Source organism: Pelodiscus sinensis, chromosome 7 (genome assembly GCF_052426305.1).
Source record: "Pelodiscus sinensis isolate ZL-2025 chromosome 7, ASM5242630v1, whole genome shotgun sequence".
Classification (NCBI taxonomy): Eukaryota; Metazoa; Chordata; order Testudines; family Trionychidae; genus Pelodiscus; species Pelodiscus sinensis.
Window position 1 is genome coordinate 73,418,855 of NC_143058.1, and position 17,199 is coordinate 73,436,053.

Below are 17,199 nucleotides of genomic sequence, written 5' to 3' on the forward strand. Positions count from 1 at the left end.
CCAGGGCCTGAAGGGCCACTGGAGCATCTCCATAGCTCTAGGATTTGGATTAATTCCTGCCTGCCCCATTTTTTAGGAAATTCCCTTGATTCAGGCTTACTTAGAATTTTATATATAGGCTTCTGGGTCAAATAAATACAATATTTGTAATGGTCCCCAAGTAGGCATTGCAATTCACAATTCCTGGGGGGGTCTCCACTTCTGCTGCTGTTGTTGTCTAGGTGAAGAAAGTCTTCTTCAGGGATGAGTTAAAAGCAGGGGTGGGAAATATTTTTTTATGGGGGACCATGCTAAGATTTTGGTAAGTGGTCAAGGCCACACTTTTCTATGGAGGGGCTGTGGGGTCTGGGACAGAGGTTGGGTGCAGAAGGGAGCTCAGGGAAGGGGACTGGGGTGCAGGAGAGGGGGTGAGGTATGAGAGGGAGTTTGGGTGAAGGAGGGGCCTGTGATCTCAGGCAAGGGATTGGGGTGCAGAGTTCTGGTAGGGGTATGGGTGAAGGAAAGGATTCTGGCCTGGGGAAGGGGATTGGAGGGGGCGGGGGAAGGAGTTGTAACCTAGGGCATGGGGGAGGAGGGTAAAGAGAGTTTGGTTGTGACCTGGGACAGGGGATTGGGATGCAAGATCCAGGAGGGGGTATGGATTCAGGAGAAGGACTGTGGCCTGGGGTGCAGGATCTGGGAGGGATTTGAAGGGTGGGAGGGGGTGGGGTGCCAGAGGCAGGCTTTGGCTGGCAGGTGCATACCTAAACAGCTCCCAGTTAGTAGCACTCTCAGACAGGCTTCCCTTCCAGCAGCCCCAGACTGCTGGCTGGCTGTGCATGTCTCTGTGCTGCTGGGGAAGAATGCTGAAGCTTTTTCCTCCCTCCCTTCTACCTGAAGCTTAGAGAGCAACAGGAAGCAGCTAGATGTTTTAATTGGAGCTGCTCCCAGTTGCAGGGGTGGGCGCGAGCCCTATCAAAAGACTTGGCACATCATATCTGGCCCACGGGCTGTATGTTGCCCACCCCTAGTTAAAAGAGTAACAGTATGTTGTTTCACACTGAATCCTATAAGAGGAATGGCTTAATTTTTTAAAGGAAATCTTAGAATTTATGAGAAATTACAGGATATAGCAAAAATTGTGGAAATCCCTAAACAAATCACATAATCTGTCATTTTTTTGTGCCCAAAACTCCCTTTAAAAACTAATTGTACTAAAAGGATTTTATCTAATCCTGAAAAAACAGGACGGTGATACTATTTTTTCCACTTGAAGGGGGTTGAGTCAGGAACCGTGTCAACTCACTTGGAACAAGTCCATTGGTTTGGAGCAGCTCTTGAAATATTCCATCTACATCCAATTCAAACCTTCCAAAGTCAATAAGAGTCTCTCTCTCAGTTGATTTGAACAGGCTTAGGTCTAGGCCCCAAGCATATCTCCAGTTGTGAGACCCGTGAGTCCTCTCTTTCCATGGGGAGGCAGGAATAGACCAGGAGGTAAAGCAGAGACTTTTGTAGTTTAAAATGAAATGAGAAAAACAGAATTTTCTCAGACTCAAATTAGATATGAGTCAGTTCATTACTTCAACTGAACTGAAAAGGCAGCAGCAGAAGTTCCTTAGTCTAGGGTTTAGATAGAGACTGTTCTGAGTAACCCCACATCATAATCTTCACTTTACAGCATGGGTTATATTTTTCCCTAAATGTGTTATTCCGTTTTACTATTAGTATTGCATATCGTCATTCAACAGAACTGGATTTATTCTGTTTTTTTTTTAGGATGTTTGAAGTTGGTCCCATAGTATTTCTTTCATAATGTAAGTTGGGTATTACACATACATATTATTGATAATGACAGTATTGATGCTTTACTCTAAATGGAATTGTTTTAAAGTTATGTACTAACTATATGATCTATTTATTTAAAAAGATCATACTGCACTAAGCTAATGGTCAGAAATACTGTTGAGCAGATCTTCCTTTGCTGATTTAGATTTATAAATTAGCTAATTATAATTATAAATTATAACTCAGCTAATTAGTTTAACATTTTATAATAATTTAAAATTCACTAAAATTCATTTTTATAACTAATTTTAAAAAACCCAAACAATTCCACAAGGACAAAGTCTCTGTAAATTCCAGAATTACTTTAACACTGGGCAATCTTAACTTGCTAAATTTTAAGACTTGTGTATTCTAATTCCAGGTATGCACTTGCCCTTTTTATATTTTGTGCATTACTAAGAAAAGGCACTTGTCATTTTTTGTTACAATAAGGAAAAATCTTAAAGTCATAAGGTGGATCTCAGTTTTTGATCATTTGTTTTTCCTACACTCATGGATCTCTTATTGAAATCTACGAGAATTCTGCATATATAATGAAAACAGAAGAGAGCTGAAATCTGCTATGCAGATCTGAAATCTGAAAAATCTGAAAAATATAATTTTACCTTTAATCTGAAAAGAGGAGGTTACTCACCTTGAAAGTAACTGACATTCTTCGAGATGAGGGTCCCCGTGGGTGCTCCACATTAGGTCAGTGCGCCGCTGCTAAGCCGTCGATTTGAGATTTTAGAGCGATGTCCCTGGGGCTGCGCATGCGTGTATCTGCAGCTGCGTGCTCCTAGATGGCAGGCATTGCGTATGCGTGAGCCCCTCCCCCCACTCCTCAGTTTCTTTTCTACCCCGGAACGATGCCAGTGAGGAGGCCAGAATTCCGAAGTAGCGGGGAGGAAAGGAGTACCCACAGGGACACTCATCTTGAAAAACGTCAATGACTGTCGAGGTTAGTAACTCCCTCTTCTTCTTCTTTGAGAGTGCTCCACATTAGGTGACTACAATGCTATTCCGAGTTAAGGAGGTAGGGATTTCGGCTCTGGCAGAAAAGCAGTGGAAAGGACCACTTTATCAAATTTCAGGATGGAGAGAGGTCCCTGCATAAGTGCATGGTGCTTTGCAAAAGTGTGGTCCAAGGACAAGGTAGCAGCTGAACAAATGTCTCCTATGGGTACTTTGCAGAGGAACTACTTCTATTGAGGTAGACAAGGCTCTAGTGGAGTGTGCCTTTATATTGTCTGGAGGGATTACTTGTGATTGGGAGTAGCAGATATTAATACAGTCCAAAATCTGTGATGAGAGGGCCTGACCCTTATTTTGGTTCGCTATTGACATGAACATTCTTGGAAATGCTTGAAAAGACCTAGTTCATTGTAGGTAGAACAAAAGCATTCTGCATAGGTCAAGGGTATGCATTGTCCTCTCAAAGGAGTTGGTTTGGGGAAAAAGGTAGGAAGGTATATAGTCTGATTGAGGTGGAAGGATGAGTGTACCTTAGGGAGGAATTTGGGGTGGGTACGTAGAGTGACCTTATCTTTCAAAAAGGTGTGTATGGTGGCTCTGCCATCAGGGCTGTGATCTCTCCCATCAATCTCGTTGAGGTAATGGCTACGAGAAAAACGGTCTTCATGGATAAATGCAAGAGAGAGGTGGTGGCCATTTGTTTGAAGGGTGGCCAAGATAAAGTCTTCAGTACAAGATGGAGATCCCACGGTTGTGTTGGTGGGGTGATATCAGGATAAAGTGCTTGAAGGCCCTTTGAAAACCTCTTAGTGAGTGGATGTGCAAATATCGATGAGTTGTCTATCTTAAGGTGGAAGGTAGTAATAGCAGCAAGATGGACTTTAATGGAACTTATTGCAAGGCCCACTTGTTTAAGGTGCAGAAGATAATCAAAGATGACAGGTAAGGAGGATGTTGAGGGTGCTATCTGGTGGTATACACACCATGCAGAGAATCTCTTCCATTTTTGAAGGGTGCTCTGCGCCATACTGTGTAGAAGGACTGTTTGTACTTGTGAACAAGTCAGTTCTAGCTCAGAGAACCATCTAGGAGCCATGCCTTCAGGTGTAACGAGTTGAGGTTCGGTTGGGTGGCGAGGGGTCCTGGTGGAAGAAGGAGATCTTGGCTGTGTGGTAAGTAGATTGGTGGCACATGGGACATCCTCATTAGAAAAGGAAACCCTGGTTGATGTGGCCATGATGGAGCTATGAGAATTAGGTGTGCTTTGTCTCTCCTTGCCTTGTGGACTACCCTGTTCAACAGGCGTATGGGGGCAAATGTGTATAGGAGGTGGGATGACCAACTGATGAGAAAGGCGTCTCCCAAACACCCTTTGCAAGATGCCTGTCCTGGTGCAGAATAGGTAACATTTTTTGTAGGATTGTGTGGCAAATAGATCTATGGTGGGGTGACCTCACTGTCGAAAAATGCATAACAATATGTGTGGGTTTATTTGCCACTCGTGGTTGGTAGGGAGGGCTCTGCTGAGTGCATCTGCCGTCATGTTTAAGGTACCTGGAAGGTGCACCGCTGTAATGTTCATGCTGTGCTTGAGGTACTAGTTCCAAAGTTCTATGGCTTCTGTGCAACATGCTTGAGATTGGGCCCCACCCTAACGGTTTATGTAAAATGCTGCTGCAACATTGTCTATGTACAGTCTGACATGATTGCTGACGATGAATGGGAGGAATTTCATGCAAGCGTATCTGACTGCACAGAGTTCTAGTATGTTTATGTTGCTGCTGGACCACAGCCCCTGGGCCATGTGATGTTGTAGGTGAGTGCCCCATCCTATAAGAGACACATCTGTCGTCATGGAGATGGATGGTTCTGATGGATGGAAGGGGACTCCAGAACAAAAGTTGCGTGAACTTGTCCACCATTGCAGGAATTTCTTTACCAGTGTTAGGAGAACTAGGGATTTGGACAGTGGGTGGACATTGGGCTTGTAGACCTGTCCCAGCCATATCTGTAAAAATCCCATGTGGAAGTGAGCGTTGCAGACAACAAAATTGCATGCTGCGATGTCTCCCAGTAGCTGAAGGCATTCGTGTGCGGGTGTTCAGGGATTGGATTTTAGGGTGTTTGCCAAGGCCACAATTTTTTGGAAATGGTCCGTTGGGATGAATGTGGTGACCCTTGTTGAATCGATGCATGCTCCTATAAATTGGATATTTTGTGTGGGAGAAAGCGTTGATTTGGCTTTGTTTATTTGCATGCTATGGTGTTGGAATAAGTGTCTTGTGACTGACAGCGAGCGGCAGGAGTTGTTGTGTGAGTGTGTTTTGAGGAGGCAGTTGTCCAGGGAAGGGAATATTATGACAGTTTGCTTCCTCAGGTATGCTGTGATGACCGCCAGAACCTTTGAGAAGGCCCTCAGGGCTGTAGAGAGTCTGAGGGAGAGTACTTTGTATTGGTAGTGTTGTGAACCTACAACAAATTGGAGAAAACATTTATGAGCTGGAGGGATGGAGATATGAAAATATGCATCTTGCAAGTCGAGGGATGAGAACCAATTGTCTTCTTACAACGCTGGTATAACAGTGGCAAGCGTTACCATCTTAAATCCATCAAAATGAATTTGTTGAGTGCTTGCAACTCTAAGATGGGTCTCCAGCCTCCTGACCATTTTTCCTTCAGGAAGTAATGCTAGTAAAAGCCCTTCCCCCTAAATTGTACAAGGACTAGTGCAATCGCCCTGTGTGCAAAAGGTGTTCAACCTCTTGTTGAAGCAGATTCTCGTGAGAGTGGTCTCTAAAGAGGGACTAGAATGGGAAATGGAAAGGGGGTAGAGACACAAAGGGAATAAGATAGCCTTTGTCAATGATCTGGAGAACCCATCTATCAGAGGTTATACGCTGCCAGTTGTTAAACAATGGTAGTGAAAAAGTTTAGCTTGCAAAGGTAGTGTTGGAATGCATGAGCAGCTCTCAGGACCCTTGACCTGCTGTTCAGATTTGCTTATTGGATTGCTGCGAGTGTTGCGAGTTGGTAGAGGGAGGGCGTTGACATTGGTTTCTGCCTCTGATCTGTTGGTGTTAGTCTTGTCTGTTATAGTATTGAGTATAGGGAGGGTATTGAGGTCTAGAGTAGGGCTGATACCTGTATTGTCTCCTTCTAGCTGCCGGGTTGCGGGTCCCTAGAGAGTGAAGTGTTGCTCTGGAATCCTTAATCGAATGCAGAATTCTGCTGGTATTTGCTGCAAACAGCTTCTGGCCATCCAATAGAAGATCTTCCATCGTCAACTGGATTTCTCTTGGAAAAGGAGTTAAACCATGAAGCCCTTCTCATGACTACAGCTGTTGCTATAGATCATGTAGCCATATCAGCAGCATCTCATGCAGCCTGCAAGGCTGTTCTGGCAACCATGTGACCCTCTGATATCAGCGCTTTGAACTGCTGTCTTTTTCCCTCAGGAATGTCTGCAATAAAGTCATTGAGTCTAGTGTAATTTCTGTAGTCATATTTACATAATAAAGCAGCATAATTGGAAATACAATATTGTAAAATGGAAGATGTATAAACTGTACATCTGAATGAATCAAGTCTCTTGCTATTACAGTCCAATGGGGTGGACCGGAATTTTTGCTGCTTGGTTTTCTGTTGTGCAGTTTCCACTATGAGAGAGTTAGGTACTGGGGGTGTGTGAAAAGAAACTCAGAGCTCTTGGGCGGAACGTAGTACTTCTTGTCTGCTCTCTTGGAGGTAGGAGTGGTTGATGCTGGGGTTTGCCACTCCACCTTTGCAGGTTCCATTACTGGATTAATTGGTAGTGCTATCTTAGAGGGTGTTACAGAGTGCAATCTGTCTGTTAATTCATATTGGTTTTTGGTAACCTTCTGGAAGAGGATGTTTAATTCAGCAGCCACACCTTTAAAAAGGTCTTGAAAATGTGCAAGGTTGTCTGAGGTAGTTGAAAGTGGAAGCACAGCCGCTTCCTCTGTTGGAGCAGGTTCATTTGACTTGAAGAGTACGTCTTTGACTTGGTTGGGTGGGTCCTCTTGCTGTGCTTGCCTCGTAGGTGGGGGGGGGGAGAGTATGGTGAAGGGAAATATTGCACTAGATGTCATTTCCAACCATGATGGTGTTTTTGGTGAGGTTGCCAGTTGTTCAAATAAATGGAGGTACCCAGAGATTGCTATACCGCGGAGGCATGTTCCCATAATTAGAGAATGACCTGGAAGCATAAATAGATTGATCTGTGTTGGGGAGTTTTTTTTGAGAGAACCCCACATAAAGGACATCTTCAGATTCAGATGAAAATCATTCTTGAGATAACATCATTTGTGATGTTAACACAGCAGGATAATGTTGCTGAGCTGGAATTGACAGAGCTGTAGTAGGAAGCACTGGTGCTATTTGATGTATTAGATTATGCCCTGGTGCCAAGCAGACTAGGCACCTCTGTGGTGGAGGTGTCCGTGCCAGGTGATATGGCAGACACCGTGCTCTCATGCCATGTTGGCAAGATCGATTCAGTGCCAAAAGTCGCAGCTGATGAGGTGGGCATCTTAAAGCCTGATGCCTCAGAGCAGGGTTTTGAGAGTCCCACTTTGCTAGCTGTGCTAGCAGTTCCAGAGACGCCCGGAGTGTCATAATTGTTTAGGCGTGGTGCTGCTGCTGCTCTCGGTACCGGCTGTGCGGGAGACTGCTGTTTCGGTGCTGGCATCTCCTGAGGCAAGGATGAGGCTCACTTTTTGGCGGGCTTTTTGCCTCCTCATTGTTTCTGCTCCTCGGGCTGTTGACCCAGCTCTGAGGCAGCTCTGAGAGATTTTTCAAGTAGAATTAACTTAAGATTCAGGTCTCTCCTGTTGTGCCCGCAATTTCAGTTTTGCACAATGTGGGCATTTTTGAGAAACATGTGCCTCTCCGAGGCAGTGGACACATTGTGCGTGCCAGTCCGAGATGGGGATAGGATCTTTGCAGGTAAAGCAGAGCTTAAAACCCAGTGAGCAAGGCATAGCACCGAACAACTATCTAACTACAGGAAGGGGATAAACTGGAAGAAAAAACTATCGTATTCTGGGTGTTTTTTTTTTAAACTAAAGTAAGCTATTAACAACTGATATCAACTAGGGAGAAAAAACCTGGTTCTAAAAAGGGATTAGTATCTAAAAACGTGAATGAGATTGGAAGCCCTACCAATCTCGCTCTCCGGCTGGCGGTGGTAGAGAAGGAACTGAGGAAGAGGAGGGGGCTTGCACATGCATGATGCCTGCCACCGAGGACCACGCGGCTGCAGATGCGCACATGAATGGCCTCTGGGACACTGCTCTCACATCTCTGATCAATGGCTCAGCGGTAGCACACCAACCTAATGTGGAGCACCCACAGGGAAGAAGAAGAACTTCGCATTGTGTGCGTGAGAGAGAGATAGAATTACCTGAAGCAACAAAAATAAACCAATCGTTTGCCATAATGATGAAAGAAGACACTCTCATTAAAGGAGATGAACCGGATCAATTTTGCTGGATTAGCACGTCTTAATTTCCTATAATTAGTACATGCCTGGTTTTATTTCCTAAGTGGCCCAAACAACATGATTCTATTCTCTCAGGCCTTGACTCAGCAAAACGTTGTATTTAAATTTAACCGCACAAGTTACCCCATCCAAATTCATTAAAATCAATTGGATAAGTAAAATCTTAAATGCTTTCCTAAATAGGAATGGGATTATTTTCATGCTTACAGATAAGCATGTGCTTATTTTTTTTTAGTTGAGTAGAGGTCTCAGCACCTAATCCAAAACCTTTTCAAGTCAATGGCCCTAAATCACATCAACATCATTTCTTCAAAATCTACAAAATCATATCTAAATAAAACTAATTACATCCTGAGTCTCATTAATATTATTTATACATTCTTCCTTGTTACATAGAGATCCGTTAATTATATGAATATGCACACACTGAGATTTATATTTTATGCTTTAAAATATTCTCTGGTTACCTATCATGTCGGATGATCGGTGTAGGCAGTACACATGTAAGAAGCCATCCAAATTCAGCCAGCGTATGCAGTAAAGGTCCATAATCTGTTTTAATTTCACATCCCTACAATAATAAACCAATATAAAAATAGTAAAGTGCACTCAGCAAAGTTTCTATCTATCTATCTATCTATCTTTCTATCTATCTATCTATCTATCTATCTATCTATCTATCTATCTATCTATCTATCTATCTAACAAATTACAATTTATATTATTATGTTATTGCAGAAACACTTTGAGGGGGCCTAATTGTGCTAGGCTGCATATCGGTGTTTCAAACTCAGTACCAGTCCTCAAATCCTCCTAAAGGGCCAGCAGACAACCCCTTCTGGCAGGGCTCCAGGCATGTAGGGGCCTGAGTGTTCCCCACCCCGCACATCTTCCAGCACCCACCCCCCGGTGCGTCTTTGGCCCCAACAACAACCCCAAGCAATTAAAAACCTACAGGGGTCGCTGCTGCCATCACCAGCAGTGCAGCAGACCTAGAGTGGCTTCCTGCTGCTAGCTCCATATAGCTGCTGGCATGTTCCTGTTGCCTAGGAAAAGTGTGTTCAGAAACAGCCCCTCCATAGGTGTAAGATGTGAAATTACTGACTCATTTTGTGAAACTGATTAGATATTAGTGATGCCAACTCTCCACTCTCCTGATCTGATAACAATTATTTCCTGATAATTGGAGGGGTTTTTTTTTTTGTTTTTTTTGCTGGAATGCCTCAGACACATTATTAGAATTAAGCCAGATCTGGGAACTTCACTGCCTAATGCCTCATGCACTGCTATCAACTGTGATCTCTCTGATTTAGTAGATTATGCTTGACTGTTGGTGCATGGCATTACAAGAGAATCCCAGCCTTCTTTTTCTTTTCTAAAGGAAAACTCCAGGTCTCATAGTTTGCAGAGAAAAGCTAGAAAACATGCCATGAGTTCAGCCAAAGACATCAAACACCACATGCCAAATAAAAAGACCCCCACGTTATTTTTATCTGTGATTGCAAGAAGCCATTATCTTTTTAGGAGGTGGGGGAGCTGATTTATGAGTTTTGAATGCTTGGGGCTCGCAATACAGTACATGAAAGTTGATAATGTCTCCTCCTGTGTCCAGAGCCCAGACAGAGACCAGGATCCTACAAAAGGCACAAAACTGAGTTCTCCCCTCCATGTCCACGCACTGGGATGCCCCCTGCTAACCTATACATGTTCGCACTGGAATCCCATCTCCCTCCTCCCTGCTACCATCTGCATCTTTGCTTTGGGATCCCTCCTGAGATAACCAAAAGTGAAATTCACTGCTCCCGCTTTGCTGGCTGCATTTGTGCGTCATCTCGGGTGGCTCCCTGGCCAAAGCGGTTTGCGTCATGATGGAGGCAGCCAGTGCCTTCTCAAACTGAGTGACACCTTCTGCACCTGGGACTATGGGTTGGCACTGAGGGCCTGGGTGCTGATGGGGGCCATGTGCATGGTGAGTCCCTAACTGCTTCCCACCCACCCTTAGGTGTGTTGGGAACAAGACACAAGAAGTCATTCTTCCGCTCTACTCTGCCCTGGTTAGGCCTCAGTTGGAGTATTGTGTCCAGTTCTGAGCACCGCATTTCAAGAAAGATTTGGAGAAATTGGAGAAGGTCCAGAGAAGAGCAACAAGAATGATTAAAGGTCTAGAGAACATGACCTATGAGGGAAGGCTGAAGGAATTGGGTTTGTTTAGTTTAGAAAAGAGAAGATTGAGGGGGACATGATAGCAGTTTTCAGGTATCTAAAAGGGTGTCATAAGGAGGAGGGAGAAAAATTGTTCATCTTGGCCTCTGGGGATAGAACAAGAAGCAATGGGCTTAAACTGCAGCAAGGGAGGTTTAGGTTGGACATTAGGAAAAAGTTCCTAACTGTCAGGGTGGTTAAACACTGGAATAAATTGCCCAGGGAGGTTGTGGAATCCCCATCTCTGGAGATATTTAAGAGTAGGTTAGATAAATGTCTATCAGGGATGGTCTAGACAGTATTTGGTCCTGCCATGAGGGCAGGGGACTGGACTCGATGACCTCTCGAGGTCCCTTCCAGTCCTAGTATTCTATGATTCTATGATTCTTCTCTGGGCTGGCAGACTTGCAAGCCCAATTACATAACTTTTGCAAAATATTTTGCAAGGTGGATTGGGGAAGTGCTCAGGCTGTAGATGGCCCCTAGGCCAGCTCTATGCACCCATATAACATATAACAAACAAAAAGTCCCTGCTTCAATTTTCACAAACTCTGTGTCAGACTGTGGATAACAGGTGGATAAAACAAAGAGATGGGGATATTAACTCAGGATATGAGTTTAGGACTAATCCTTAATTGCTCAAGATACTTATGCAAACACCTCACATGCTTAATGTTAAGTGTGTATTTGAGTGCCTTGGTGAGTTGGAACCTAACAGAAAATTTTCAGTTTGATTATAATAGTAGAATAATCATTGTTAATGACTACACTTTACAGTCTGGAAAACATGTCATTTGCTGAGTTAAGCTCAAAGCTAATAATTTTTGCAGATAAAAATGTAATGAGATAGTTGTTAGAAAAACATCAGTACCTAGGAAAAAATTATTTACATTTATTTTAGGATTCTAAGAATCTATGACCTGCTGTTCAGATGGAAAATTGAGCAAGTCAACTTCCAAATGTGCTAATTACTTAAAAACCTGTTTTACCATACAATTTCCCCACCTTTTCCAGCAGCAGCTCCTGCAACACATGAATGCTCTTAGCAGGAGGGCAGACAAATGGCCTTTATCATATAGGTAATACCAAATATCTCTGGATTATCCAGGTATAGAAGTAACCGATATTTTCCTTCCCATTAGTGGTTTCTCTAGGTGGCAAAATTTGCAGATGACACAAAACTGCTCAAGATAGTTAAGTCCAAAGCAGATTGTGAAGAGCTTCAAAAGGATCTCACAAAACTAGGTGAATTGGCAACAAAATGGCAAATGAAATTCAATATTGATAAATGCAAAGTAAGGCACATTGGAAAACATAATCCCACCAATATTTATAAAATGATGAGAGTAAAAAAAAAATCAAAAGCTTTTAATTTAAGAAATGTCAAAATAAAATATTTCAATTTTTCAGAGATTTTTTTCCCTACTGAAACAGTTAACTGAAATTAACACAAACTTACAAATGTTTTGGTATCACTAACTTGCATTTTTTGATGAAAAAATGTCAACAAGTTTCGCTCAGATCCAGTTTGATTTTGTTTTGAGAATACCACTCCTTGTCAAATTGAAGTCTCAACTGCATTAACTATAATTCTTGAGAGGATTGCAAATTGGAAATTTTGAACCCCAATAAATATTATAGTTATTTCATAATATACAAAGATATGAGGGTTATAAAACTGAATCTTTTTACAGTGTGCTGAACTGACACATTAATAAACTGTTTAAATGTGTCCAAAGCAAAAGTTGGCTTAGAGCAAAATAAAGTGGAAGGTATATCCTGTCTTTGTAACTGGAGCTTGAGAAGGGTAACATTGTAACATCACTAATTAAAAAGGCAATCACATGTGATCAAATTTACTGAGAACCGAAGGGAGATTTCTGAGATCACAGGACCTGACAATACTAGATATTGAGAAATTGAGAAACCTTCTATAGAGGTTTTAAAGTCCTAGCTTGACAAAACACTGGCTGGGATGAGTTAATTGGGATTGGTCCTACTTTGGGCAGGGGGATAGAATCGATAACCTCCTGAGGTCTCTTCCAGCCCTAGGATTCTATAATTCTAAATTTATTACTTAAAGCATAAGACTTGAGAGAGGTTACTGGTCACCTATCGAAGTCAGTAACCTGGCATGAAAATGTTTTATAAATTGACGTAGAAAGAAGAATTAAAACACATTTCCATACATTACATTAGCCTGGAAAAACAAATAAGCCAATCTTAAACAAGTGAGAAAGATGATTTTTTTCATGTATTTTTGATCAAATTCCTATGCTACATGTAGGGTCTGATTTGCTAGATCTTATTTGCCTATTTTAGGGGTTTGATTACAAATATATAAATTTAGCCTTCAGTCTTTTGATTTCAGTGGTAGTCATGTTTGGGTAGATGAATGCAAGAATACATATTATATTTGTATCTAACTTTAATACAAATACACTAAAACAAAACAGAAAATTAAAAATAAAATATTCAATTGGTAAATAAACAGCAAGTTACCTCAATGACTGTCCATTGTTCTACAACTATTGTGTCATTTCCTTTCCTGTTAGAACCTGGGACTCCTGAACCTTCTTCTTCATATATAAATAATCCTTCTAAAGATTTGGGTATGTGATCTCCTGTGGAATCAAGGACATGTATAAGGTGAACTATGAAGACTATCCTGCAAAGACGTGCACACCTTAAGAACGTAAGAACATAAGAACAGCCATACTGGGTCAGACCAATGGTCCATCCAGCCCCGTATCCTGCCTGCTGAAAGTGGCCAATACCAGATGCTCTAGAGGGAGGGAACACAACAGGTAATCCTCATGAGATCCCTCCCGTGTCACCCACCTCCAGAGAATGAGAGGCTAGGGACCTTCTTAACTTTATACACCGATTGCTTATAGTCCCACTGAAATCACATTATCTGAGACATCAAATGCATTCATTTTTAATGTTTTTTCAATTATCTGCCACTTCTTTGTAAGATATGAAGTCATATTCTTAATCAAATTACTGTATTTCCCTTTTCTACAGGGAGTCAGCTATTAATTAAATGCAAGGTGCCATATTATTAAAAACATTAGCAAGTAGGTGCACATTTGAGTCTGAGAAAGATAACCACTGTTTATGTAGCACACAGATACAAAAACTCTATACTCAACTTTGAAATGACATATGTATGACCAAAACAAATATGATTGTTGGAGATGGGAGAGGATTACAGAAAAACAAAATATAAATTACAGTATTTATCCATAATTATCTTTACAAAAAATGTAATGCACACAGGAAGCTCCTGAAATAGAAGTAAATGTAGGAGGATTCCTGATGGAAAGTAAGTTTCAGAAAGCACCTCCCTGACTTACTTCTTGTGAGAATTTGAAAATATCCAGCTGGCTCAAACTAAAGCTGTGTATCATTTGTTGGTTCATTTTCTGTATTTGATAGCATAGTGCCTCTCCTACAAGCCCATCTGGAAGCCCTTTCTGTAGTGGTACCTCAATAGCCGAGAATCTTAACTAAAAAAAATCAAACTAAATTTAAACAGAAAATAGAAATACTCTTCAGAATACCAGCTTTAAATTCTCTCCAATACACCATGAATGTAAAGGCTGTCTCTGTGACATAACATGGTTATGCAGAAATACTGTGATACTGTAATTTTGTTTGAAGAATAACTGAAAGAATTCCACAGGTGGGCTGACTTGGATTTATATCAGATGATCATACATTTTCTAAATAAGGCATGAACTTGATCCTCTCATACATTGGTTTTCCAATCAATGCTAAAAGAGTCACAATAATTTCACTTCTTTTGGGGTTTGCATTTTCAGTAAATCTTACTTGTTTTTGGAAATATGAGTTTTTAAAATTACATATTCAGAGGCATATATGCCTATCATGCATTCATAGAAATAGAAAATATAATTCTAACATACACACAAAATGCTCTTTTCCAAGCTAAAAAATCCCAGTTTTATTAATCTCTCCTCATATGGCAGCTGTTCCATACCCCTAATCATTTTTGTTGCCCTTTTCCAAACCTTTTCCAATGCCAATATATTATTTTTTGAAATAAGGTGACCGCATCTGCATACATTAGTCAAGATATGGGCATATCATGTGTAAGTCTCCTTACTAAAGAAGCCTCTGACTTTTACTGGGAAGATCCTTTGTGCTGTAATTTATTCCTAGACTACAACTCCCATAAGCCCTTGGGCAAAAAAAAGGGGGAATGTGGTTCTTCTATAAAATCGTGACTGATGTGGAGAAAGTAAATAAGGAAAAGTTATTTACTTGTTCCTATAACATAAGAATTAGGGGTCACCAAATGAAATTAATGGGTAACAGGTTTAAAACAAACAAAAGGAAGTACTTCTTCATACAACACATAGTCTACTTGTGGAACTCCTTGCATGAGGATGTTGTAAAGACCAGGACTTTAATGAGGTTCAAAATAGAACTAGATAAATTCATGGAGGATAGGTCCATCGATGGTTATTAGCCAAGACAGTGTTCCTAGTCTCTGTCAGCATTTGGGAATAGGCCACAGGGGGCAACATCACTAGATGTTTAGTTGTTCTGTTCATTCGCCCTGGAGCACCTAGCATAGGCTACTGTTGGAAGACAGGATGTTGGGCTAGGTGGACTTTTGGTCTCACCCTGTATGACCATTCTTATGTTCTTACAACCAGAGAAGAAAATAAAACAGTCATAGCTTTTTTTGCATTAGAAATAGGGAACTGTGTTGTGGCTCAATATTGTTATGCTTTCTCTTTCACTAAATAGGAAAGTAGGAATACTGTTACGTTTTGTTTTTATAGCTTCTGGAAATACTTCAGTTTTCCTTGCTAAAATGCTCTTTTTTAACTTCCATAGTGCCTGAGTCAAATGGCCATTTCTGAAGCTGTTTGGGCTACATGTGTTATTTATTTATATTGCACTAGAGCCAAACATTTATGAGGTGATGTACAGACAAAGAGGAAGACAACCCCTGATAAAAAGAATATAATGCCAATTTTTTTTAAAAGTGAGAATAAAAGATGCAACACATAAGCAAAATATTTATTTTTGCCCTGAAAGGTTTTAGATTTCAGTACTGAGAGGCCCAAATGTTCAACTGATTACATAAACTCTTTTAGGTTGAGGTCAAGAACAAACAAATCAAGCAGGAAAGAATCCAATAGCTAAATTCAGCTCCTGTCCTTTTGTTAACTCTCTCCCAGGTTACAGACACTTTATCAGACAGAGAAAAGCCTACCCACACATTAGATCGTCTCTTTAAATGTGTTCATTTTAATCCAGATTTATTATTACCAAGATCCTAACTGTTTAATAATTGATTAGGCTAGACAGAATCTGAGGCACCAGTTGTTCAAAGCAGGACGTGTAGAAGGCCTAAGTAAGATGTGCCCCAGGTGTTAATGATGGGAGAGGTCTTCATAAGAATAAAATGGTAAAGACTTGTGGAGAAAGGGAGTGTGACGGAGTGAGGCAACCTCGCCACTATCCCCAGCAAGCAGGTCGGGTCGGTGCCGGGGTGTGTGAGTGGCCGACTCGGGCAGCGGGGGAACTGGCACTGCCAGATGCTCGTGGAGAGGGGGCGAGCCAGTGCGGGCTGGAAACGCGGCAGCCGGGGATTACCAGGAGAACGGGAGAGCACCCGCGGCCGGCAGCGTTGCATGACGTCACTGGAGCGATAGAAGGGGAGGGGAGGGTGATGTCACATGCCGAGCGGGAGAGCGGGGAAAGGATAAAAACGGGAGGGGGAACACAGGCAGGAAGGATGGTGGGGAACGGAGGAAGGTATGGGGGCCAGAACTCAGGGAGGGACGAGAGGGGAGGATAACCCCGACAGGGGTTCTGGTGGCAGGGTCGACAGAGGCCCAGGGTAGGGTCGTGGAGCCTGAGTGGGCGCATTTAGGGGTAAACCCCCGCCTGCTACCACTGGGGACGAGATTCCCAGTGACAGGGCCCTGGGCCGGGGTCTGGGAGCATGGGTGAGCCCAGACCCCCTTCCCTGCCACCGGTAGTCGAACAGCACACCACACCCCGAGGCAGAAGTTTGGCCCTGCTACGGCCACATGACTGTGGGGGACGTGGGTAGTACGGGTAACCTGAGGTAATCGGGGCATGATAGACGTGTAAAATAACTGGACCCAGAACCCGAATAAACATAGATTCATGACAGGGAGGCTTGTGGAAATTCTGTTCACCAACATCTGTTGAGGTTAATTTTGGCTTATAGCTGTTCTCCTCATTGATTTATAACAGGTACAGTCACCTCTGTTTCCAGCACTGGGAAAACTATACGTAAGTTTAAGGGCATGATTCCACTCCCATTAAACTCAAGGGTATGTCTACACTGCAATTAAAAACCTGCAGCTGGCCTGTGCTAAGTGATTTGGACTCAGGCTAATATGTAACAGGTTTAATTTGCACTGTTTGTGCTCAGACTGGAGTCTAGGTTCGAAGATCCTATGAAGTGGGAGGATCACTCAGAACCACATTAAGTTGTTACAAAAATTATTGTTTAAGGATAGAAATGTAGCCGTGTTAGTCTGGTGTAGCTGAAACAAAAAACAGGACTATGTAGCACTTTAAAGACTAAGGGAGAGGGGAAAAGAGATTTTGGAGTTTCTTCTCTTAATTACACTTTCTGATAAAAGTTACAAATAACTGCCCTCCTCATTTTTATATAC

The 17,199-nt window shown here is 42.1% G+C and overlaps 1 protein-coding gene across 8 annotated transcripts in view; it reads right to left on the bottom strand.

Moving 5' to 3' along the window:
* The window catches only part of RFTN2 (raftlin family member 2), an 84,974-nt gene that overhangs the window by 41,233 nt on the left and 26,542 nt on the right, over positions 1-17,199 (bottom strand). For 6 of the 8 annotated variants that reach the window (XR_003088305.3, XR_012905399.2, XM_006117922.5 and 3 more), the window contains exons 7-8: positions 13,007-13,128; positions 8,770-8,873 (exon numbers count right to left, since the gene is read on the bottom strand). Coding sequence is in view for 6 of the 8 variants with exons in the window: in XM_006117922.5 (XP_006117984.3) it covers positions 8,770-8,873; positions 13,007-13,128 (226 nt within the window). In the remaining 2 variants the exon portion in view is untranslated. Of the gene's footprint in view, positions 1-1,285; positions 1,489-8,769; positions 8,874-13,006; positions 13,129-17,199 lie in introns of all 8 variants that reach the window. The other 2 variants (XM_025182038.3, XM_025182037.3) reach the window with 1 other exon arrangement.